Here is a 27,183-nt window from a genome sequence, read left to right as displayed (position 1 = left end):
CCTCTCTGGCTTTATTGTTATGTTAATGTATGCACACACGTCTTCCAATTGGAGATCCAGCTGTGCCTGCCAAGCCTCGTCTGGGGTGTGTGATGTCTGTTACTGTACTACAATGGGCATTATGCAGCTGTTAACGTATAGGACAAACTGCTTTGCCGAAACCACGCTCATCAAGAATATCAGCTGCCAGGGAACCTCCAGGTAAAACTGTGCTAATTCCGTCCAGGCTTCCACTAACCCCAAGGTGCTCTCCCTATGTGATGGAAGGAAGTGGGGCCTATTATTTTCAGTTTTTTTTATAAAAGTAGGGACTTCATCAGCATGTGTTTTGAATATTCAAACTGATGCAAATCAAACAAGAAACTAACAGCAAAATCAAGGTAATTATCAGAGTCGAAAAATACCATTTGCGTCAGTTACTCTTTTAATGAATTCGCATGTCCTTCACTGTTTCTCACCATTTTTTACGAATAGAAACAGATCATTAGTGGCATTGCACTTAAAGCTTTTTAACAATGTCCACTGGCAGCAGAAAACAATCTTTTCCCCCTAAGAACATTACTATACACACACCAAATGAATCACTGCTATCCTGGAATCAGGGCACATGAATACAAAGTATAAATGCTTGAAACCTGTCTTGTTAGATTATATCCAATTTTCTTATTGATGTGGTAATACCGCCATTTTCCAAACGTCTTGAAATACATTGGTGAGTTTAATGTCTATAACAACCTTATATTAAATAAATATTTTGTCCGTTTTTGTTATTTGAGAGCAAACATTAGAGAGTAGGGCTGTAACAATTCTAAAGCTAGATAGAAAACTCAATACACTCACAAACCTGTATGTAGATACAGGACAACAGAACTGTGTCACCCAAGCCCCAACCTGCTGCCACCATTGCCTGCAACTTTTCGAACTCTCCTTATTTCAAAACTAATTTTTCATTTCACAATCAAATATTAATGGATCTAATAACTCCAGAAATTTCTGTCTGTCTGTGGCTTACAAATTTCAAGAACCGTTAATCTTATCACCTTCACACTTGGTGTGTGTGTATTGTCAAGGGCAAGAGGAAGGCTCAATATGGATTGAACAGGCGACCAGCACTTTGTAGCAGCGGCTGGGAAACATCAACGTAAGTGAAGTTGTGAATCACAGCAACGACAACGGATTGGTCTAGTTCAGGGTTCTTTGTACTGAGTCGAGCTTTGCCTAATTTTACATAAACAGGTGAACAGCTCTTTGTGCAGCAGTGGTAGCTTCAGGGTTTGACTACTGAGTACAGCAGCATATCCTTACTTGCTCACTTTTTACATTTTTTTTTTTTTAAAGTGGATTGTTTTTTTATGTGGTTGAATATCTAAATTGCATGAACTGAAATATGTTGATAGTGCTACAGAGATGAGCATGTACCCCCGCAAATATCGCAGCATAATCACTATCATTGTTTTTTTTGTGGGGGGTGAAATACAAAAAGTAACCACTCCCAATAAAACTAATAAACTAACCAACTACAATATAATTTTTTTTCTTTTGGGAATTTTGTTCAGCCTTATAGCCGTCCATGCAGTCCTTGACAATGAGTATCAATACACTGGATTCATCTGAAACAACCACATTAATATCTCAAGCTGTTATGCTGTTTAACAATCAACTTAAACCACATCCGTCAGTGACCATTAAATCATACAAAGAGAGGGCAGATTGTGAGCATGGAAATCAAACTGACCTCAGGCAAAGATGCTAAGTCAAACGAAGATGACATGAGTTGAGAAGATTTTATGAAACAGAAATTCAGAGAAAACAATTCCAGAGCCAACAGGCACATTGCTCCTCTTTTCCCCAGATACAGGACTTTGTGTTTAAAGCTTTATGTAAAATCAAAACCACCAAAACAAAACCTTGACCAACTATTACTACTATCTTGCCGCTTTATTCAAAATCAATTTCAATGCATTGAACCAAATGTATCCCCAGCATTTAAAACATGAAAGCTAAGCTGGCTAATATGTGACCCTACACGTCTGTGGTCAACCTTTCAGGAGCAGGGTTAAATAGTTCATAATATGAGCAGCTGTTTGACTCTGGGGTGGAACCAGTCTCTATCACCCACGTGGCTGCAGCAGGACTCTGTCATGCTACACAGGAGTTTTGGGACTATGAAGATACTTTGGCAATGAACAATCTCTGGCTCTACATGAGAAGACAAATTAATATTTCTGCATCATGGCATGCATAGAGTGAGCGAGTGTAAGCAGTCTTTCTCAGCAGTACATAGTGTGTGCATAAGGTGCCCATCTTGGACCAACCCTGAGTGGGATGGAAACTGACAGGCTCATTAACACAGCAGATACACAGCCTACGGCCATATGGGCAAACTGGGAGGATAGGGAATATCCCGCCAATCCACCAGCCACTAAAACACACTAATTGGACCCACATAGATTGCACTAATGAATCAACAGCAATAACTAAATACCAGTGTTGTCCATATCATCAGCCTCTATTCGTAGGTGTAAAAGTGATACAGAGTTAGCCAGTCTGTGTATATACTAGAAGCAACCACTATTAATTGTATTTATTTTTTGTGGTGGCTGCTATTTTGTATTATTGTGTGTTTACTGTAAGAGTCACTATACAGACTCCTAAACTAATTAAATTCCTCTGTGCATCAGTAATGGGAAGCTAAGAGATATAATTGTTGTCATTTTCATGCCATCCTTTAATTACTTTCTGGTTCCATTTCATTCCATTTGAATTGACAGCCTGATCAACTTTTAATTGCTAGTTTTTGCAAACAGCTTATCATCCAGCTCCAAGCCTGCATGCAGAGCACTAGATGACCTGGCCAAACACACACCCACAAACAGACTAACAAACGCACACACACACTGTAAATCCCAGGGCCAATCCATGTGCACACTGAGTGCACACACACTCACAAACACACACACACACATACATACATACACCCCATACCTTCCTTACCAGATGCACAGTGGAGTTTGACAAAGTGAGCTGCAGAAGCAGCAAACAGGAGGCCTATTCATTTTCAACTGAAGCAGCAGGGAGAAAGGGGGAGAGGGCACAAAGAAGGGGGAGGCGGAGCTGGGAGTAAAATGGAGATAGCAAAAAGTGAGGTAATCCATCACTCCTTCCATAAGCACCTGCTGAGGAAGCAATGAAAGCCCTATGAGCCCCCAAACCTTGAACACACAGGGGACCGCCCACCCTGCATCTCACTTCCGACAGCAACAACATACCCCTATTTATTCATATTTTAATTAAAGAGACATTAATAATGACTAAAATCACATTATGGTCCATTGAAAATAATAAAATATAATTGTTGATTGTCAATAAACTCCAGGCCTGTACATGTGCCACATGTTTACGCCACTGGTTTTCTTTAATTTGACAAAAAATTATGTTTGTAGTGTACTTTACATTATTGGATGCCTACATTTTTCTTAAATATTAAAACTAAAGTGCTTGGATAATAAATATCTCCAAGACTAAAAAATTATATCTTGCAATGAAAAAAATAAAAAAATAAAACAGGTGCTTGAAAATTCAATGTGTTCTTCTTCGAGTCACGCCCCACCCCTCAACAACATTTCATGGAAATTCATTTGGTAGTTCTTGAGTAATCCTGCTGACAAAAAAGCAGCAGTGAAATTATAATGTCCTTGGCAGACTTAATAACAGCACAAGATTCAGAGGCAACATCATTTTTTATAAATGACACATAGTTGTCCCCTTCTGCACTAATGACAAACTTCCATTGAGTGACATCATACATAATGGTCCCTATTAGTTCAGGTATCTCACTGACAGGACAAAGTGTTTCGTATCTTTGCATCATGGTGGTCCTGCCTCTGAACTTTTAAAATGATAATACAGTCAAGTTTCTTTCTAAACAAATAAAAAATGGTTTAGCAAATCTAGTTCAGAAACAATCACATGGTAGCAGATATATTATGCAGCAACCAAGAGTTTAATTTTGTACTTGCCATCTTGTGTACTAACACCTTAATGAACAACAGCTAATTAAGCCATTGTTAGTGTAATATATACCTATAATCATGGCTCTAACTTATTAAACTAAATACTCAAATCAGATTTCAGGGAAAAAAAGCGAATCGTTTTTTCAGGCTTAATGTTTGATTCTAAAACTTAGCTTGTTCCTGGTTAAAAATAGTATTTAATTAGTCCTACATGGATTTTTTGATATATTCAACATAAGTCAATTTCAAAGTCCACTTTTTACATGATTCAAAAGACTCCAGTCTTGCATGAATTTAGTCAATGGCCCCATGTCTCACCTAAGAACTAAATTGGGAGCTCAGGGAGTCGCCGTTCATATCATGAATATGATATTTATAAAATCAATTGTTGGAATAAATACAATAGGGACATTTTTCAATTCAATTTTATTTGTTTAGCGCCAAATCATAATATACCTAATCTCAAGGCACTTTACATAGTAAGATCAAGAGCCTAAAAAACTGTTCCCATAATGAGCAAGCACTTTGGCATTTTTGAAATCTTATAATACATTCAAATGTTGTGTTTTAGAGGAATAAAATTATTCAGCCTAAAACATCTGATCATCCCACAGGTCATTAAATAGTCATTTCACTCGTTTGGAAAGATTGATTTGAATCTGAATACAAACACTGGTAACTAATCTTACTGCAGGTTCACAAATTACTGCTGCAAGACAGCAGACTTTTATCAAATTCTGATTAGTTAGATTTTCTTTATATAATTTAATCTTAATATTAAAGTAATAGGATTCCATCAGTTAAGGACTTTGATATTAGTTTTCTATGGGATAAAACCTAAAAGTACGTATAGTGACCAATGAAAAATCCCTACATAGATTTTGCCACTTGAAAAACAATTTGAAAGGCCCATGGTAAAACATAAGTTTTCCAATTAAAGGGTTGTACAATTAGTAGGTTCAATCACAACTAATCAGTAACATTGTCTTAAAAAGACAGGACTACTTGCAGCTTATAGTGGATTGATATAATGATGGCAGACTTAGACAACTCTTTTCTGCAGCTCATGCTCAAACCAACAATGTGAGTGACCAACCTCATTTTAAGACCAACACGCCCATGGATGCACAGTTGGGCACAAGTTGCTAATTGCTATTCAAACAAAGTAGACGCTGGATGATAAAATGCAAACTACGTTGGTCTGAAACTAGTAAAGACACTTGAGTCCTGCTCAACACTGCTTGGTGCCACTTTGGACCTGGTGAAAGATATGGCTGAATAAGTCTAATTTAATTATAGACTGAAAGAAATACAATACACAAAAGATGACGTATTTTTGTGCCATTTGATATTGCTGCCACTTATCAGAGCAGATTTTAAAAGCCTTGAACCATTGAATCCTTCAAAGAGGCCTTGAAGACTCATGGCTTAATCGAAGCAAACACACAGAGCCACATGTGTGTGCTGTGGGGGAACCACATCAAAACTGGATTAGGAAATGCAATCAAGGTGGATTAATTATGGATGGAGGGCTGTTCAGTTCTGCCTCATCTGTGCAAACGTGTGCTCAAACACTAGCTACTTCCTGCACAGGAAAGGAGAGGGTAAGCTATCAACAGACAGGAGAATCAAAGGCTGGTGAGTGAGAGTGGTGATGGCAGACAAATTCAGAACGACAACAGCACCAGGCCTGCACAACTGTTACCATCAGGTGAGAAAGTATTACGCCTGCTGCACTCGACAGGATTTTCAACTCTTTACCAATTTTTAAAAATGTGGGACGCCACAGAGACATAATGACAGATTTACCAGATTTTGGAATTTCACAGAAACTCACGAGATTGTTCTTCTTCAGTTTTTCATGCCGGTTGGCGAACAACCTTTAGGTGCATAACAAATAATAATTACGCACAGGAGTGTGGAAAACACATGTGATTGAACATGACTTCAGGAGAAGAACAAACATGGCGGGGGACCAATGTTGTGTTTTTTGTCTAGCAGCAAACACACTACAGAAAAATAAACAATGGATGAAAACAGGGCTAAGAATGCACAATTGGCTCATCATTTTTGCAGTGCGAGCTGGAGGCGAGTTGGAAATGTATTGTTTTTAGTTGCAACTGAACAAGTACACAACATCCGGTTGGTGACACTTCCCGGTCAGCTCTCTCATTGATATTTACGAAAATCGGCTCAGACAGAAACCTGCTATAGCCAAACATGTTTGATAGTCACGATTCAAGATTGAGGAGGCTTCAACTCAATCTGTAGCATTTAGATTATATTTATAAACCCCTCACACTTCAGGATTATTTGGGCAAATAATAGGTACCAACTGACCTCCAGTCAGGAACACCCCCACGATTGTCGGAAGGGGCAAATCAGGTCTAACTTCATTATCCAGTAGACCTTCATTTGCCACCTCTCACTGCATCTTTATCACATGCTTGAGAACATCAACCTATCTAATTTTTATGGATGAGTAAGACAAAAAGGGGTCCAAAAAGTGATGGGTAACACTTTAAAAGATTATTTTATGATCATAAAAAAGGCTGCAGTCCATCCTGGCTCAAGCATTGCATTCTCTGACTGTAGCCTTTGTTTATCTCAACTGTAGAACAAGACCTTTATTTGAAACAATTATATCTCAGCTTAATCTCAACACTGCTATCAAAACCTTGACAGCAGCTAAAGGGGTTTATGCCTTTTGATTCCTGGTGAACAATCGATGTCAAACAGCTTGAGGAAGTCTTCATAGTGGCTAAACACACTTACAATTTGGCAAAGTAGAAAATAAACAGCATTTTATATGGACCGTAACACACAGAATCAACGAGTTACAACAAGAGCAGCCCAGGCAACAAGGGCACAGATAATTAAATTGTCATTCAGTAGGCTCTTTATTATATACATCTTTTTAAATGTACTTGTTAATCCAGATATCTAATGAGCCAATCATGTTACAAAGAGTCAATTGAGTGCATTTACATCATATCTACATTTACTCATCTAATCCAAAGCAACTAATAAAAGACAACACTAAATCTCCAGGACAGTAGGAGTAGAGTTACTTTGAAGTGCTACATCTGTTCAATAAAAGAAAGTGTTGGAGATGAGGTAGAGAAGTGTAACTAAAGTGCTAGTTAGGCAGGTTAGGGTGTTTCAGTTGTTAGGAGAGGAGGTGTTCTCAGTAAACATGAGTCTCCAAGAGCTTCTTGGATATACAGAGGGATACCCCTGCTCTGATAACAATTGGTAGCTCATTTCACCATCAAGAAACCAAAAATGAGAATAGTCTAGACCAGAGGTCTTCAACAGGGGGTCCGCGGAGGTACTGCAGGGGGGTCGCGAAATTTTTGGTTGATTAGATAATTTTTTATATTTTTTTAATTTAAATTTGTTTTTTCCAACCAATTTTTTTCCCACGAATTAAAATGTCTTTAAATACACATTAACATGAATCCAACATAATGTAGCGAACGGATAAATGGAGGCAGAAGACGTTATCTTTCAGTCAGCAATGCACACATTCAGCGACACACAATAATAAAAACATATATGAACCTGTGTATTATTTGAATAGCTTAGTATTGAATGCACAATAACAGGGTAGCTATGTTTATACATGGCACTAGGCCAAGTTTAATATAAAACACTATTTTATACAATATATATAGTAGGGGGTCCCTGCTCCATCTCTCCATCAGTTTGGGGGTCCTTGGCCTGAAAAACGTTGAAGACCCCTGGTCTAGACTGTGACTGCCTTGTGTGCAGGGGTGACAGTGCCAGACCATCGACCTTGGAGGAAAGGAGTAGCAGTGAAAGAGCGAAAGACTAACAGATATATACAGACACGGTTCTTGTTCAGACTCATCAGAATGGTAGAATGGTGGAGGAAATTTGATCTCTCCAACTGTTGCGCATGAGATCAGCAGTGTCTATATGTGTTTTTATGTATCTCAGTTATTCTCTGCTCTTTCACTGCTACTCCGTGCTACTCATTGAACAGTGCGAAACAAAAAACATGTCAGACGAGTTGCAGTTCTTGAGGCAAAAACCTTGTTAATGAGGAAGGTCAGAGATGAATTTCACAATAATTCATTACAAATGTTGATTGAAAAAATTTAAAATAAAATTATTGTAGTAGCATTGCCATTGATCGCAAAAAGTAAAAGAAGCTGAAAAAAACATCAATGTTTCAGCAGCTGAATCGTGAGTATGGCATGACACTCTTGTTTCATTGATGAAATAGTTGTTGAAATATTATTTATTATGTTTAATTCACCGGAAAAGCCTTTTTTAGTACAGGTAATCTCACCTCCCTCGATGTTTTACCAGTCTTTTATGAGGGATCCTCCTTTAGTTATCTGTGCTAGCTATTAATTACTGCCACTATTTGATGACTAAAAAACTGTGCACAAATTACAGTTTTTTCACCATAACTGTCTGAATGAGGAAATCCTTCAATAAGAAAGTTTTAAGTGCCAAGCAGTAGAAAGATATACAGAACAAATTGGGAGGGAAGAGCCACTCATTACTTTTGTCTTTTAACCCACCCACGCTCAACTATGGCTCTCCTGTAGCAGCTGAAGAGCAAAGCTTTCTGTGTTCCTTAATCCTTTCCCTCTACAGACCCTTTCCCTGAGGGAACCGTTATTTCTAAGAAAATGCATTAGCAGCTTGACCGGATTCCTATCAATTACTAGTTTGCTTGTGTGTGCTGTCAACGCTTCTCTCTATATTTGAGTGTGTGTCCATTCTGCGGTTAGTATTATGAGGCACATCAGCAATGTACAGTGTATGTTTCTGTACAGGTTTTGGTCAATCAGTGCTAAAGAGTGGCAACTTCTCTCACTCACAACACACTAAATAACATTTATTCAGATAAATTAGGAAGGCTTTTACCACAGTGCTAAGTGTGAGGCACCTAGACCCTGATTCATTAGTTAAAAAGCATTCTAATAAATTCCCCATTTTTAATGTTTTACAGAGCTATTAAAGATGCAGAGTCTTGTGCAGACTTGTCTCCCATTACAGCTTTCAATAAATGACAATCTGCACACAGTGTGAACTGGAAGGGGGGTGGGGGCCTCAGACTTTTCAGCCTGCCTTTCAAAGCCTTCCTAATAGCACATAAAGACTTATTAGGCATTGTGCGTCGGCACTTACGAGTAGTGAGGCACTTTGTTCCAGAGTTGCCCAGGCTTAAGGTAATGAATAGAGCCACTGCTTGACTGAGGCTCTCACATTGCTCAGCAGAAGACGCTGCATATCAATCTATATCAGTTACACAGGGTGTTTCAAAGATTTAGGGAAAACTACTGGTGAGCTCTGGAGAAACTGCAGGAGACCGAAAGAGATAAGTCTTTCAGAAAGTAACAGGAGACAGAGATGGAGCCCTGGAGAATGTGTGTAGGTTTAAGTCTTTGCAGAAGCTAGACCAGGAATTCAGTAATGCCTGAATACTGTTTATTCCTATATTTATCTCAAAGATTTCTGCGATTTTTAACTCACTCTTGATCCTGGATTGCCAAAATGTCGGATTCTTAGAGTCCCAATGTGAGGGATATGAGGTGTAATTGTTTAACAATTTAATAATTATGGATGACAGTTTTTTTTGTGTTTTAAAATGTTGCTATTGTTGAATGTCTAATTTTGGATGTGCCAGTCTGCCTCAAAGCCTCAACAGAAAAAAACATGTGAATAATGATGAAACATCATCAACCACTATATAGACAATGACAGAACAGGTATGGTCTCTGCTTCAACTAAGAAATAATATTTAATGTACAAAAAGGTTTTCTGCAAACAGAAAATGATTTCATCTTTCCAAAGGTCACTTGTTCCAATGACATATAGAAGGTTTGGTTTAGCAGAATCTCATTTAAAACTGGGGTGGTGAACTTGGGCTCTCAGTAATAAATTGATTATAGGGGGAAAATTTGAATTTATTGTTTGCAAATTAAGGTCAAGCACAACATTATTTTAGCTGATGATGTCTCTGCATGGAAGGGAGATATTTTCCAACTGTACACATCACATTACTTGCAGTATAATTTTATTTGCGTTTTTTTTTAACTGTCAGAGTAAATATAAAATGTCAACAATTTGAATGTTGTGTCTTAATATTGAGGAAATAAATATTAATTTGGTCCATTCAAAGAATTTTGAAACGGAGCAAAACTTATCTGTAAAAACGAGATGCTGTCATTCGTCATTGTAAAAGTTTCACTGGTGAAATGTGAAACCCAGTTTCATATCAATGTTTTTTTTTAAGCCCATCATGTGAAATGGCTGCTGTAAAGCTCTGATCCCGGCTGTGCTCACGACATGCAGCCTCGCTCCACCTCTGCAGTTTAGCAATTAATACTAAATCTGTTGAGTCTCTGAACTGCACCAAACTATGAAACAACTGTTTTATTTGGTTCCCAGTAATACACCTGCGGACCATGAAGTGAATATGATGAACGGTTCTCGAGATATACAGACAGAGAAGCTTGCTTTAAAGTTAGTTTACACCGACACTTATAAGTTTTAGTTTTATAACACATCAGATTTGCTCTGTTACACCTGGTGTCCAGAGTTTCTGAGACCCAAACACAAAGACTTTTGGAAACAATGATGCACAACTGAGTTTGCTTCCTGATCAGGTCCCACCAGTCACAACACATCCTTCTCGGATTTGTCATGGCTGTATCAGGTGAACCTTTTTCCCTCAAGAAAACAAACACCATCAGGTTCAACTACCCGTGGTAAATGCAACATGGATGACGTTGCTAACCCTTACTGTCAGAAACAGTTCCACCATCATCAACACCAATTCAAACAGAAATCCTTGGTCTGCTTATCTGTGTTTGTAGTATTTTCTGCAACTGACTGCAGAGGAGACCATCTGCCTCCTGTTAACACTGGCACATGGATACCCAGTGTACATGAATGTTCATGTGAGACCTAATCCACAGGTTAACCACTGTGCCGTGGATACAGCTGCAATCACAATTGTCCAAGTACAACCAGAGTTGAAGGGCTAAATAATAGTGGTGCACCGATGTATCGGCCGTATATCGGTAGCGGCCGATATTCGCCTCGTTTACTGCCATCGGCGTATCGGTAATAAACTTGACTTTCACCGATAACATTGGCCGATGTTCATTGGTATGTTTTCTGCAGCCTGCCAATCTGGCATCCAGATTATGGTACACTGACGCCGGGTTTACACCGGGCGCTGAAGCGCCTCCCATCCACCCCTGTTAAACCTTTGTGGTTCACATGGGCTGCGATGCGCCGCGCCACGCCAGCGCCTTCACCGATGGTTTCGCGTGCGAGCGAGCGATCGCGCCAGGAAACAGACTGAAAAATGATTTTAAACGATATAAATGACATATTTTATATGATATAAATGATCAAATATGCATCCCATACTTTGTATTCCCCTTCTATTGTCCTGGAGTTTTAATTTTCCCAATTTTCCCAATCACATAATTAAATGTCCCCCTCTGCCCATCCACTACAGCCACACAAGCAGTCATATAGATAAAAAGAGAGGGGGGGGGGGGGCTAAAGGCTTGCTTGGAGAATACGTCATTTACCCCCGACACCATGGCATCTAAAGTTACACTTGTCACTTTTTCTGTTTTTCATATTATTCAAGTAATAAACAAATATCGGTATCGGCTAGATTGTTGTTTTAAATATCGGTATCGGCCAAGAATTTCCATATCGGTGCATCCCTACTAAATAATAATCGAGAATTTTTTTTACAGCAGATATTTTGACTTGGGTTGGATGATGCAAATGCAGTGCACCTCTTCCCTCTGTGCTTTGTTTAACCAGGGCAACATATAGGTTAGTTCCTGTAGGCGAGCCACGACTGAGAGGATAGAGGGACCAGGGCTGTGCAGTGTCTCTCTCAGTGAGAGATAGCAACTATAGCACAACAAGACATGCTCATTTTAAGTCAACAGTCAGCACTCTATCCAGTTCTTCATTTGCTATAAGCAATAGATAATACAATTAAATAAATAAATATAAAAGTCCAATCCCATTTCCGTCCCGAGGATGCAGTTAGTCCTGGGGCCCTGATAGACACTTCTTTTCATTAAACTAAACACTATTTGACTCTTAGTGTCTCTGTGGACATCATCTCTGTGCCTGACGGAAGGATGAATGGTCAAATCCTCAAAGACCACTCTGATGAGGATTGAATTTGACAGGCATTGAAGAGACCTCAGCACTCACAAAGCAAACACACACACACACACACACACACGTATGCACACACATGCACACACACACACACACCTGAGCCAGTATCGTACACTGTGAAAACAACGATGAGCAACAGCATAGATGTGATTAAACCATCCTTTTATCAATTTGTCATGGCACAAGGCACATGCACACACCATCATCTACACGCAGTTCCACACACAAATACACACAGTCACTCCAGCTGAATCTTGTTTATCATTATGTCCATTAGCATGAGTGGCAGGAAGGTTAAGTGAGATGAGCAGTTAACACTAGTTCCCTGAAGTGTGACAAAATACTTCTGAGGTTTATGGGGAACGTATTTTAGGGCCTTCATAAACAAAAGGCCAAATTCGGAGAAGAAGTGGTGACCTTTTGCACTGCTGCATCTTCACTAGTGATGATGGATTACAGAGCCTACGTGGGCAGACAGGATGCGAGCAGAGGCTTTCAGAGTAGGTGATGTGTGTGTGGACTCTGTGCTGGAGTATACTTTGTCCTCCAGCCATACCTCTTCCCCAAGGGCTGGAACAGAGAGGGCTCCTACTTTTTTTGCCCGCTGCCATCTAATACAGCCCAGTGGTGGCTGGGTAATGCCTGCTGGAGGCCAGCGGGAATGGAGGCACCATGAGTGTGGGTTTTTCAGTCAAGGTGTCAGTCAGACTGACGGGTCATTGTGCCAGCTGACAGTTGGCTGAGATCTACAGCGCTTCTATTAAGAAGAAACATCACTCACTGACCATTGCGGCCACACTTCAGTGAGGAGGAGGATGGTGTGGACTATATATACACATCAGCTCACCTGGCCACATAGCAGACATGCAGGCAAGTCCTGTTGTTCATACAGATGTATTTTCAAAATGTAGTCATGACATGTAGAGCTGGGAAAGTAATCAGTTGCTTGAGTTAGAGTCACAGTGTTTTATCAGACCTCAAACCTGGAAGTCGCTTTGTCTAAATCACAGTGAGACCCTTGAATCAGTTTGGGTTTAACTTTTAAACATGGCAGTCTTATACATAAATAACAATAAAAAAAGAAATCTGTCAGAGATGATTAATTTGCAATTTGTTGTCTGAGATACAACATGACATGCAAAATTACAGATCTTTACATTAACAGGTCCAAAACCCAGGTGAATTCCATGAACACAAAACAGCAACAGTTTAGATAAACAGTAAGCTCCTCGTGGACAACTCCACAAAGCACGAGGTCGGATTCACAAACTCTGAAACATCTAAATGTGTAAGCAACACAGACTAAAAACAAAGACCAACATACATAGCAGCATATATTTCCACTGAGAATGCCTAACAAGATCACAGAATTGGAACTGTGCAGAAAAATGAAAAGCAAGAACATCACTAAAACAAGCCAGAGGTGACTGTGATGGCTGGGCCAGGTGCTTTGAACGGAGGCATATCATTTCAGCAAGGCTGCTCTGATTCCCCCAAGACAAAAGACAGCCTTGAAGACCAAAAGCTGTGACTGATGAGCGAGCCAAGAGGAACCTAATGTGGGCTGAAACTCAACATGTTGCCAAGGATATTATAAACTATATTATATTTATATATTGCATCCTGGCCTTTGTGAAAGCTACCTCTCAGCATTAAAGGACTAGTTAAACATTTTGGTAAACATGCTCGTTTGAAAATTGGTTTGATTCTCTTATCTGGACGCTCGGCTCAGCATAAAGACTGAAATAGCACAGCTCCGTCCAAAATTGTATGTGTCTCTCACTTGTTTAAGTTGAACAATTATAATTTAAACATTAAGAAATGTAGAATCATTTCTTGTTGTATGGGGAGTTAGGTTCTGGGCAGGGCACTATTTCTTGACCTGGATATCTCCAAATCCATTCACTTCTTGCTATATAGTGCACTATTTGGTATAGTATATGAAAATTACTATATGCCCTCTGTAGAGAAGTATCCAACAAAGCAACACTATAAGTATTATACAACCAATGGCTACAAACAAAGTACCATATACCATCATGGCAGAAAGAAATGAGAGAGAGCAGCAAGAAGCCATGTACTAATTATACTCGGCTGAGTAATTGTCCATTTAACTTTAGAACGCTCACCTCCCTATCATATAGTCAGTGTTCAGTAATAAACATGTGAATGTGAACTTAATTGTGTATGCATTACACACAACACGGCTAGAAACCCAGATCGCTTACGTTAGCTTGGCTTTGTTTGTACAGTATTTGCCATTGGCAGCTCTGCTAGATTAAAACTCATTCATGAGCCAAAACCAAATTACATTGCAATGTCATAAATATTAAATATAGACTTATGTTTTATTTATTATCTTTAGCAATAAATGTCAATGTGGCAAGTTTAATTTGCCCGAGTTTACCTCCACAGCCAGATGGGAGTGAGACACATTTTTAAATTCTTGTGAATTGCAGCAACTTGAAATTTTACAATTCTTTTTTTATAACAAAGAAAAATGTACACAATGTACAGATTAATGATCAGAGTTGGTGTTCTCTATAAAGTATTTGAAATTATATTGTGATCTACAGCTGTTTTGCTAAATTCCAATGTGTACCAGAGCTCAGGAGGTCAACAGAGTGCAGTGGCTGAAGAGCCAAGGCATCATGGTCTAAACGAGGGAACCCAGCAACGTGTCCAGAAACGGACACTGGTGTTTGTGTACTGCTTGTGTTTTAATAGAGAAAGAGTTTTTTTAATGCCAACTAAAACTGAGCATCTGCACTCAGGGGTTTGATTTTAATTTGACAGCCATCAACACTGGAGATCCAGCTCAACAATCCAAGCCAACAGCTTTGGCTGTGCTGAGCCGATGACCCTGTTTTTCAGCCTGATGATTCTGTTTGCGACCCTGTGGACAATGTAATTTACTGTTGAACTGTGGAAGCCAAATGGTCCGGAGACTACGCAGTAAGATATTCAATTTGCCAGCCAAAACCAGAAATAAAGACGCTCTCGATCGAGATCCCAGCCAAAAGTTCCACGGGGGATATTGGTGATAGGGGCCACTGTAGCTCTGGAGAGGGGGAGGTCTGGTCGCAGGTCAATTTGTCCATCTAATTACTAATGTAGCAAAAGTAGCACACATCAGTTGTCCTGTCGAGCAGTTATTCTGTTCCTTCTTCCACAGATTAACAATATTTTAATGACAGGAGGGGTTCTGCATATGTTAAGTAGTAATGAATTACAATGCAAAGTGCTGATGGAAACAATTTCAGTAATATATAGTAATATACATTGTATATGTATGATTTAAGTCAAGCCTTAGCAATATGGACATATACCTATATGTTTCCAATTATAATATATATATATCTCTATCTTTTTTGAATTTTTACTGATGTTGATCTTAACATCTTATTTATTCGACAACAGTTATGTAATCAATGGTGCAGAGAAAATTATCAGAATTGTGTCCAACATAGTTTTTTCTTTGCCTGGAAGTACTACTCCAATACACTTTGTATAATTCTTTAGATAGTGAGTAGGTAATAGTGTATAGTGAATTATTTTGGATTCAGTGAAGACACTTCTGGTTGCCAGGCAACATCATAGCGACGCATATCTTATTTTCCTACGTCTCTTTTTCAATTTCTGAAGTGAATGGTTACTTCTGCCACAATTATTGTCAATGGATCTCAGCACTACAATCGTTTCATAATGAAATGCAGCTTCAAATTAAAAAAGGAAAAAGGAGAGTGTGTCATAATAATGTGTCATCTACTGTTGCCTTTGAGGCTGCAAATCATTAAGGACCTATTCCTCATTTAGACTCACCTTCTCTGATGTCAGAAACATCAATTTAATTCTTCAAAACCAGTATTCTTCTAACCCTAACGTACGAACACACACACACACACACACACACACACACACACACACACACACACACACACACACACACACACACACACACACACACACACACACACACACACACACACACACACACACACACACACACACACACACACACACACACACACACACACACAGAGAGAGAGAGCAGCTCCTACCTCGTCTAGTTCAGAGATGTAGATCGGCTTCTCTTCAAAGCCGATAGGCATGGCCTCGCTGGGGGGGATCTCCACCTGTTCATACATCTTATTGTTCTCTCTGTGGATTCCCTCAGGGAGCAAAATCTGAGTGTCACACACAAAAAAAATAAAGAAAAGTTAAATGACCCCTTCGATTCAACAAACTTGGACTTTAGAGCACACTCAGAAACTTGGTGGAACATTCAAACAAAATAGCCATCTCACTTTCCTTTGGATTTTCACAAATGGTTCATGCTTGCTTAAGAATATGAAACAGATCAATGAGACTTTTCCTACAAATGCAAAAACTCTGATCCATTGCATTGTAATAACCCAATTAAATAGAACACAGTGAAATAACTGATCATACTGTATTAAATTATATAATAAATCATACAAAAAGTTCAATAACACAATAAATAAGGTTTACATGAAACGTTTTTGGCACATTTAATATGATTTAGTGAAATTGATTCAGAAATGTGATTCATGGCATGGATGGAACTGCATTTTGTGGTATTTTAGGAGATTCGGTGTATATTAGTAAACAGGGAGGGATTATATGGACAAGCATCAGTTCATAGCAAAAAAGACTGTCAATGTTTTGTCTCAGAGAAGAGCATCATCCACAGCTTGAGTTTGGCAGCGGGACTGTGAAACTAATTAAAATCTAAACAATGAGATTGCATGTACGACCTTTACATGATATGTACGTTATAGACAACCAAACTTGTTTTGCGACTAAATTAACTTTTAAATTCAATTAATTAAGCTAAAGCCCACGACACATTTCACGCACTGTGGGTTTGATTTGATTATGGGCTGCACCAAACCAAACATGATAATTGTTGGTGAAATCTTTGAGCCTCAGACACAATAATGCAAAATTACATGTGGCATTTTTGAATAAAGTAACGAAAGCTTTGTCATTGTAGTCACAAAACTGATATCCTACTGTATGATATCAAGATTGTGTAAGTCCCATCTCTCACAGTGTGACATGACTGATGTTATCACGCGGTGTCTAGGGCCCTTAAGGGTATCGAGGTGGGATCATCCTCGCAGCCGAGATAAATCAACTGCCTTCCTCTGAAGTCGTCAAAAGATTCAGAGGATAAGGAGAATCCTGCATCACTCCAACCAAAGAGATTTCTCTTTCTGAACATTTCAATCTAACTGAAAATGGAGGAATCTCTGTCTGTCTGTAGTTCCATTATCTGAAGAACTGCTCAGCGGATCTACTTCACACTTGGTGGATGTATCGCGTGGTATACAAATTGGAGGGCACAGATCTGAGAGCGTGACTTACAAAACCATGTGCACAGATTTCTCACATTTACACTTGGATCTATTCTCCCTCTGCTGGCCTCGGGGGGGGGGCTCGGTTCCTCTGTACTTTGGATATGTCACCGGGAAATTTTGCGAGCCGAGATTTAACCAACGCAGGCCAAGCATAGTGGCGTTGGATAATAAGAAGAGTTAAAAACTGGACACTGCACAAACAACAAACTCATTATCCAGTCTCACCCTGGCTCCTCCAACAAATGCAGGCATATTTGTGGCCTCCGTGTAGACGTCGTAGACGTTGGGATACTGAATTCGTTGGTACACTCTTTCTCTGCCTAGTACAGGCTCACGTCGTGCAGTCAGAAGGGCCTGCTCCCTGTACAAGAAAACACAGGACATGAAATATTCAGATAGGGTAGTTAATGTAAATAAACGGTACATGATGCATAGACAAAGAGGAGGCAGAGGAAAGAAGTGAGCATTTCCAGAGAGAGATAAAGAAAGTTTAAATAAACACCAGTGTTACTTCAACGTGTTCATAATGGACCCAAAATGAAGCCAATGTCACCTCTGCAATCACTGGGATCCAAATGTGAATCCAAATTTTTGTTTTAAAAATAACTAATGCAGTTGAGGGATGATTCAGATGAAGAAGCAAAGATATGAAGCATTATGTTTCTTCCTAAAGTGGCTTACCTCTCTACTAATCTTTTCCTGCACACTGTGCTGGATTTGGCCATGCTACGTTTTTAATTAAACAGATCACTGCTTTTTTTTCATCCTCTAAAATTAAAGTTTAGGAAAATCCTTCACAACAAGAGATGTGGCAAGCTGCAGTATCCGTGAGATTTTTTTTAAAGCCAAGTAGTCATGAAAAATGCAGAAGCTTGTTGGTTTTGTTGTGCGGATACCGGAGACCACAGGTGGAGACGGACAGACAGACACAGAGAACAAGGAGGAGGAAAAAAGGACAGAGGAAACGTGTGGAGGGATGATATACCGGTGGGCTCTCATCTCTCTGGGGTCGAAGGGCATAAAAGCATCCGAGATGTCGCCATCGTCTGTTCCTTTGCCTTTCTTCCTCTCTCTCTTCTCCTCCCTGCGGTAATTCTTCATCATCTGTTTTTCCTGCTCCGACTGGATGGTCACCTGGCACCCGTAGATAGGCTTCATTTCCCCTTTTTGGCTCAGATCTGGAGGAAACACAAACACAAGCATCTTGTAAATAAAAGCTTTAAAAAAGTTTTCCTGGACTGGACTTAACTATTTCATGGAGTATATGAGAATATATCCATTTTTCATATGGATACTATGAATATCAATGCGCCTGAAAAAGGATGTCCTGTGTATGATAGCGTATGCTTGTAACAATATGCAAGTGACAAGCGTATAAGTAAAGTTATGGCATACAATCGAAACAGTAAAGCAAAAATCCTGTAATTAACATCAATGCAAAACTAAAAATCTGTATCTTGAGTCCACAGCAATTAAAATATTTAATAAAGACTGAGAAAACAGAAACACTCTGTTGGGACAAAGACAGTAACGAGTTATGAGAACTTTAAGTGGTTTAACAGTATGTGTATTAATCAGAAACTGATTAATTATCATACACAGTAGTTCAGTAACATGCTCCAACTGAACTGCTTGTCCGATAACTTCAGAAACACTGTTGCCTCACAACTGTCTGACACTGGACGAGGGGAGTGTGTGAGTGTGACTGTTTCTGTAACATTCCAACAAATCAACAATCTGACATTCATAACCACGTAAGTATGAATGTCAGCTGTGCTAATGTGAGTGAGAATCGTGTAACTTCCTTTTTCTCTGTTAACGTGCAGAAATGGATTCACAAGAGGTAAATAATAAGTCTGTGAATAATTCAGTCAAAATAATTCATAAGCGCCTGAATTACTCATTTGACACTCATTTCTTTGTTTTCCCTGTGACACCTGCCATGAATCATACTTAAAGGTAATTGAGTATAGATGATTTTACTTGGAGTATTTTTAACATCCTCAGCCTCTGAAGTGAGCAGCTTTTATCTCTGGATGAACAGTTCTGATGACATTGAGACAACATGAGGACAGACAGCGTTAGTAAAAACTGATTCATACATCTGCGGTCATCTTGATAGCCCCCTGATGTCAGGTGCACGTGGCAGTGCAGGGGTTAATGTTCCCTATTGCAGTCTCCCTGTTTGAGGCACAACAGCTCAATAAAAGGCAGAATTGCTCTTGAAAACAGATGAGATCTGATGATTGTACCACGGCTCGGGCTGATTGACTGAATGATTTCTTCTTTATCTCACCTAGCAGCTAAACCTGCCGTCGCAACAGCCTCCCTCTCATTCTCCCCCCTCCCTTCCTGTTACTCTTAGCCTCCCTCCCATTACCCAACTCCCAACCCTTTAACTCTGTCACCCTCTATACACCAATTCGTCTGTCTAAACCATTCCCGATCCTATACTTTCCCCCTCTCTGGGAGCCATTATGCCTTGTTATGTGTCTCAAACTGCGACTGGCTCCAAATAACCAGGATCCATATTTCCACAGACGATCACGATGCCATAATCACTGAAGAGCATTGCCAAGATAGTTTGAAATCATCTTGGAAACAGGCAAAATCTGTTTTCACAAAAAAACTGTTTTTAAAATTGTCACATTTTCAAAAAAGTCTCTCAAAGTCAACCTATAGTAGAGTCTTTAACTTTGAAACCACAATAACCACAAGATCCTCAATTTCTGTCCTCAGGGCCTATTATGAAATATAAGACACACAAACAAAGCTAAACTAGTATTTTTTGTTGTTTGTGATCACTGCTGAATTTGATACAAGGAAAGACTCATCAGCATCACTACCATTTGACATCAGACACGTCACCACTGTTCCAGCAATCGCATCAGAGAAGTTAGTGTGGTACATTAAGTAAAATAATAAGGTTAAGATCATTTATATAGCACCTCTACAGATTCTAAATCACAATGGGCTGTATGTCATGAAAAAGTCAAATAGGAAAAAACAACAGCAAAGATTAAAACTGCAAGCAATAGTTCAAATTACAACAACCAACAAATGCAGACAGACACAAAACAAGTACAAAACATGATATATGTGTTCAATAATTTAGTATGGCCGACAAAGGGTGTAATAAATATTGAAATGGCCTTTTGATTGATTTGAAACAAGGTTCCTCAACCCTGAGTTAATAGGACCATCACCTTGAGTGTGTGTGTGTGTGTGTGTGTGTGTGTGTGTGTGTGTGTGTGTGTGTGTGTGTGTGTGTGTGTGTGTGCGTGTGTGTGTGTGTATCTGTCTGCAGGTCTCACTCGCTCCCTCAGATTTATTTACTCATTAGTCGAGCATGTCACCATTCAGGATCACTTCAGCCCACATTAATGCTTGGATAAGAACCAAAATGAACACAGTAAGTGGACTACTTGATTACTACGAGTGAATTATTTAAACAGCATTTATATAGAAACGATTCTGTGTCAAGCTTTTGTGCATCTCAATTAATCACAGAAATCATTTGACCTCAGTCCAGTCCATCTAAGAAATTTACTACCATCGCTTCGATCGCTAAAACTCAATTATTTGTTTAATTCATTTTAAATACATAAACCTAAAACTTTAACTTAAGGTTGTACTAATGTGACCATTAGTACATAATAAATGGTCAATCTATGACATATAACCAATGCATAAAAAAACAGTGGGATTTAATTGATCCATTATATCTATATAATGGCTGTTTAATGTTTTTGGGATGTACCATATGGCGTCATCAGTGGTCGCCCTGTGTAGCTATTTATCATAAGCACTGTGAACATTCAGTACAGTTACACACTGTGTGAGACTTTCTGTAAGATGAGGAAATGACACCAAGACTAGAAAGTGTACAAATGCACAAATACGCACATTTAGCCATAATTCAGCTGCATGACTATGAAAACTCCAATGCTAATGAAATATCTCTGCTATCATAATGTCCGTCTGCTCTTACAGTGGTTTAATAATTTTAAAATATAACTCTCAGCCACAATTCCTACAGATGTGGAGAAAATGTAATTGTTTAAAGAACAATTAATCCAGAAATTATATATTATTAAGTATGGTAGACTTTTAACTGAGGGCCTTATTGTCATGTGTGCTAAGCATTGAGGATGATGCAAAATTTCCTGCATCGACTGAGTTCTTCTCTGTGTTGGTTGTCAGACTCTCAACTGTGTGCGGAGCTTTTATTTGAGAAGCAGAGAAAAGCCTCCAATCATCACGATCAGGGAAATTGTCTAAATGCTTGTCAGAGAAACGCTGGCATCATCTTGTTGAATTCACGACAGAACCATTTGCCATCAAGACTGCGAAACCGATTTACCTCCGCTTCCTGCAGACAGTCCTCAACACCAACTGTACTGCACTTGAACAGAAAAAGGAATATACCTAATGAGCCATTCAAAGGCACTTGCACACACAGACACTCAATGGGAGGCGATTTCTTCCAGGGTGGAGCTGTCAGCGCCCCACAGGGCTCCACCTCTCAGTTTGTCTCCCTGCGGCATTAGAGAAGTGAGATGGACTTTGACAATGGATTTCCTAACACCAGACATGCAAGAGTAAAGTGAAGTAAACAAACAGAAGTTATGTTGAAGTTGAGTTACTTTAACAGTGAAAGTAAAGTTAAAGTTGTTATGTGGAAAGTGTACATGGAAACATTACCTATATATTCCTAACAGCTTATATTAGCATCACCCATAGAAGCCAGGGATTGTGTGTTTCTCTTATTCAAAAATGTTATATTTCTGTTTACTGCTTTTTTATCATCTGAAAATGTTTTCTCAATCTTACTAAAAGGGCAACAACTCTTCAATGACAAGTATTTTAATTTTCAATAAATTCAATAATCCGTTATTTTTCTTAATTCATCCTTTAGTCCACAAATCATCAGACGTGAAAAGTGCCCATGCATTTGATCTTGAACACCTCTTGATTTCCAGTGATTTAACTTTACAATGAAGAACAGGTGAACTCTAAGGTTTCATATCACGGATATGCTGCATGTGGTCAGATGAAAATCATGCCTTTAAATTCCAACCAAGGAGGGCAAATATTACCACTTTACAGCTTGGTATGAACTTAGTCTTGAGGCTAATGTCTATATGCTGTCCAGAAAACAATCCAAAATCCCAGAATATTCTGCTTATTGTCATAGAAGACAAAGAAAATCGACAAACATTTACATTTAAAAAGCAGAGAATAAATGGCAGTTACAAAACGAAGCTGACCTAAACAATGAATGAATAATCAAACTACTTGCAGATAGATGAGTCGATTCATGAACTGATTAGTACACTCTGTATTGGCTCGCTCTGTCCTTCACCATCACTTCCTACTGAGTTTGCTCGCCAAAAGCTGATCTGATCGATATCAAACCTGGCTGGATTGTTTGTTTTTGAAAGCACGGTTGTGAGTAACTCAACAGAGTTCATTTATTTTAAACTGTAAACTGCACTTCATCGCTTACTATGGCATAAATGAGAAATAACCCCACGATGATGTCACTGACAACTCCATCGGACTTGACGGGCACTGCACTACTTTCCATCAAATGTAGGTTTGCAGTCAGAGACAGCAGGATTGTAAAGGTTATAACGTACAGATGACAGACGCTTAAGCACAACTACATACAGTATATTATAATACATTTTCATTTCAAATATCTCCTGAATTATTATCGAGCGGCAGATGAAAACATTTGGTCTGTGTGGATATGGTGTCTTTTTAACTGTCCATTCCATTTAGCACTGCCTCTATCATCCATATAAATGTGAAGGGGAGCCACTTTGATCAACATGCAAGTGCCAAGCTGCTAACTGCAATTTAAAAGCTAATCAGCAAGAGACAGGCATTCCCACTAAATCCCACTCTTCCTGATGGCATGCAAATAGTGGAAAATTTAATCAGCCTTTTTTAACCCCCTCTGACTTCACCCTCAGTTGTCAAGGCAACACTAATCTCATACGCTGTCTGGCAAGTGAAATTTTCAACACCGATCCAAACTTCTTCACAATGGGAATAAAATCAGGTTTAGTTATGGGTGTGACCAGAGCCAAACCTTGTTTTCTTTGGGGCAAAAGATTAAAAACAATTCACATAAAGGTGAGTATTTTAAATAGACACATACATTTGTCCAGTTGTGTCAGGTCCATCAAACCTGTCATCTTGCCAGGTTAGAATATTAAGGTACTGAGGGAGATCAGATCTAAATCCAGTTCCTGTGTATTCAGAAACACATGACCGTCTGAACTGTAATTTGTCTTCTAACGTCCAGCAGCTGAAATTGAGCATCAGCCCAGAAACGTTTACTGATTTTGTTCATTTTACAGTCTGAAAATTATTTCTTTTTAATCAACTTACTCACTACTAAGAAACCATTGCCAGTTTCTTAAAGGATGACCCCATATTCTACTTCTAAGGAATTTGTTATTTGGTGCCACCCACGTACGAGTTATTCTCACATTGTCAAAAAGCAGAGTATTATATGTATTTCCTTAAGATTGAGTGGATATCTAAACCTAAGAAGACTGTATAGGACACTACACAAACTCAGGTTAATCGACAAGAAAAAACAAATCAGACGATTCCGCAACAACACTGGATCAAAATGACAAAGCATTTGTGTAAAGTTGGTAACATGTAGAAAACACATGAGTCGTTCTCAGGATTGAATTTCAGAGAATCGCCACACAGAGGTCTGGACATTCTCTGGAGTTTACATCTCAAATATGAAGAACGCAGCAGGAGATTCTTTGGTCAGACACGTTTACAACAACAGACAAATCTGGAGTTTTCAAGTGAGGGCGGGCACGACTGCAGCAGAAAGGACGTAACTTTCAGGAAGTCAATGACTTTGTGGTATTTAATGTGTATGGCTCTTCATTTTTCACCCTGAGATATTTGTATTCTTTATGTGTTTTTTTTTCTTCAGTTTTGCATCTGTCGCATGTTAGAAACATAGTTAACGTGCACACTGGCAAGAATCCTGTGAATCCTCCAGATAATCTCTACTTTGTATTTTCACGCGGGCTCATTCGGACATTATCCAGATTTTTTTAGCGGTCTGGCAAGAGAATTTTTGAGTGAAAAGAATGTCCACAGCACCTGACTGAGACATTTGCGTTGTCACAGACAGCCTCTGCCGATAATTACAGGAGTTTATTCAGTGCAGGTCTAAAAGCAGCAATAGTCACACAAACTATTCAAGACTTAAAGAATAACTTCACCCAGTCCAACAGTTCTGCTTTATTTTAACAACTCTGTGATACAGCCTGCCTCTGAGTTATATGACAAGAGTGAAAAACAGCAGCATTTAACTTCAGGAGGTCAATTACTTGAGTCAAACATATAACCCTGTCAACAGAAGGCAGCCATAAAAGCCAGCAGACTAGATGATGAGACTGCTCATCCTCATAAAAAAGTAAGGAAGGACTCTGAAAGTGTTTAAACTAATGGGCCTATCGGTTATTTGAGAGTTTAATAATATAATAGTGATCTGTCTGCCATTTGTAACTAGGGCTGCAGGATATTAGGAACACATGCGATATGCGATAACGTTGTTGAATATCGCGATGACGATATGACTTGCGATAAATAACCATAAACAGTTCCTGGCTATGGACACAGATACCACGGACAGCTCCACAGACTGAGGGAGAAGGCGCACAGCCCGGCCGCAGCGCCGCCAGGTCCGGGGCAGACACCAGGGAGCTATGCACAGCTCCACTAGGTCCACTCACAGTATTGACTTGGGGTCGTTTCATACATGTTTTGACCATGAAAAGGTATACATTTAAAGTTTGCATCAAAACAAACCGAGCGCGCCCCGACATCTCCTCCAGCTCTCCATACATTTACTAAGTTTACAAAGTCTGTTGTTTTTACCCAGACTGAATTTACACATGTGTTCGACACAGTGTGTTTGTGCGTGTGTGTGTGTGAGAGTGAGTGAGTGAGAGAGAGAGCGAGAGGAAAAGAGGGAGCAGGGCGGCTGGTGAATGCGCTGCTCTGATGAAACATTTAACTAAAATAAAGTAAAGCATCGATCATTATGTGATGATCAGTGTTGATATTGTGGGTTCATTTCAAACAAATCAACATTTAACTGTAGCGATCAGAGAAGTCAGCTGAGTCTGAGAGAGAGAAACAGAGAGAAACACACAGAGAGAGAAAGCAGCTGAGTAAGTGTGTGTGTGTGTGTGTGTGTGTGTGTGTGTGTGTGTGTGTGTGTGTGTGTGTGTGTGTGTGTGTGTGTGTGTGTGTGTGTGTGCGCGCTGTTTGTTTCCCTCATTTTCTGGGACTATCATAAATAAGCTACACAATTATTTTATATAATCAACCGCACATAGTGATGAATTTGATCACTAGAGGTTTCCACAGTAGAATTTAGCCGGAGGAGGCAGAGCGAGATTTGACGGAGCCGCCTTGCAGTTGTCGGTTCTCTCTCTATACTTTTCTTATTCTCTTTTCCAACAATGATTCATTGACCAATTGATCTTTACAGAGCGTAATTACATGGCACATGAAAAACCATTTATCCCAGTTTAACCCGTCTTTTGCGATACGTATATATCAATATATATGCAGCCTTATTTGGAACCCATATGTTTTTGTACCTGCAACACAGGTGGTCAGAAAATAAATGATTAACTGATTTAATAAATCTAATTAATCACAGCATGACTGGTCTGTTTGTTAGAGCTGGCGTAACACCAACACCAGTGGCTACACTAATTATTTCACTGTCTAATATTAGAAATAATGGCATACTTCAGTGATTTAACCCTCTGTGAATAGTTATTTGTCTGTACTGATCAGCTCATGTATTTTCACAAACCCTGTTTTAAAATCTATATTTAGGACCTGTGAATTTCAAATGACTCCAAAAACTCAACTGCAGGATGATTCTGTGTGACTTTAAATAGTTGCTGGGATTATTCTGACAAAGCAGGCGCTCTCTCCTCTAATCTTCAGCCGCTCCTTGATGCCTACCTTGCATATGGATCAGAGAACAGCTCCGGCAATGATAAATTATCCAACCTTATCTTTCCAGCAATATATTCCCCTACTTATTGCTTCTCTCTGCACAATAAGGAGGCGAAAACAAGAAGAGGAGTCAGCCTCCTCAGGACAGAGGAAACAGGAGGTCGAGACACAATGCTGGCTCAGGAAGGAAGACGACATGTGAAATTAAAAAAAAATAGCAGGCCGGTGCTAGGAGGGCTGCTTTAGTACAACTCACTATCAAGCCTCCTAAAGTACAATCTCATACAAAATCAATGAATTTAGCTTTAAGCCACCCAGAGTGCCAGATTAACTACAGCAAAAGCCAGTGTAAACCTATTCCACACAAGCACAAGAATGAGCTTATTTGGCCTTAGCAACACCATGCACATGTCAGCCTTTTTCTCTATTAGTATGGCGTGGTATTCGATTATTTCTCTTATTCATGAGAGGTCTTGAAGCAGGAACAGAAATAGAGAGCCTGCCCACAAGGGAAGCATTAGTCTGGTCTTCATCGCTCCAGGTAGATGGCATAA

At 39.3% G+C, this 27,183-nt stretch overlaps 1 protein-coding gene across 2 annotated transcripts in view; it reads right to left on the bottom strand.

Annotated features, from left to right (window-relative positions):
• ascc3 (activating signal cointegrator 1 complex subunit 3) overlaps window positions 1-27,183 on the bottom strand; it is a 128,279-nt gene that overhangs the window by 81,942 nt on the left and 19,154 nt on the right. For both annotated transcript variants that reach the window (XM_047340758.1, XM_047340759.1), the window contains exons 6-8: window positions 18,588-18,780; window positions 17,828-17,963; window positions 16,280-16,405 (exon numbers count right to left, since the gene is read on the bottom strand). In XM_047340758.1, the coding sequence (XP_047196714.1) occupies window positions 16,280-16,405; window positions 17,828-17,963; window positions 18,588-18,780 (455 nt within the window). The remainder of the gene's footprint in view (window positions 1-16,279; window positions 16,406-17,827; window positions 17,964-18,587; window positions 18,781-27,183) is intronic.

Source organism: Hippoglossus stenolepis, chromosome 8 (genome assembly GCF_022539355.2).
Source record: "Hippoglossus stenolepis isolate QCI-W04-F060 chromosome 8, HSTE1.2, whole genome shotgun sequence".
NCBI lineage: Eukaryota > Metazoa > Chordata > Actinopteri > Pleuronectiformes > Pleuronectidae > Hippoglossus > Hippoglossus stenolepis.
Note: the sequence above shows the minus strand (reverse complement) of the source record. Positions and strands in the feature narration are given on the sequence as shown.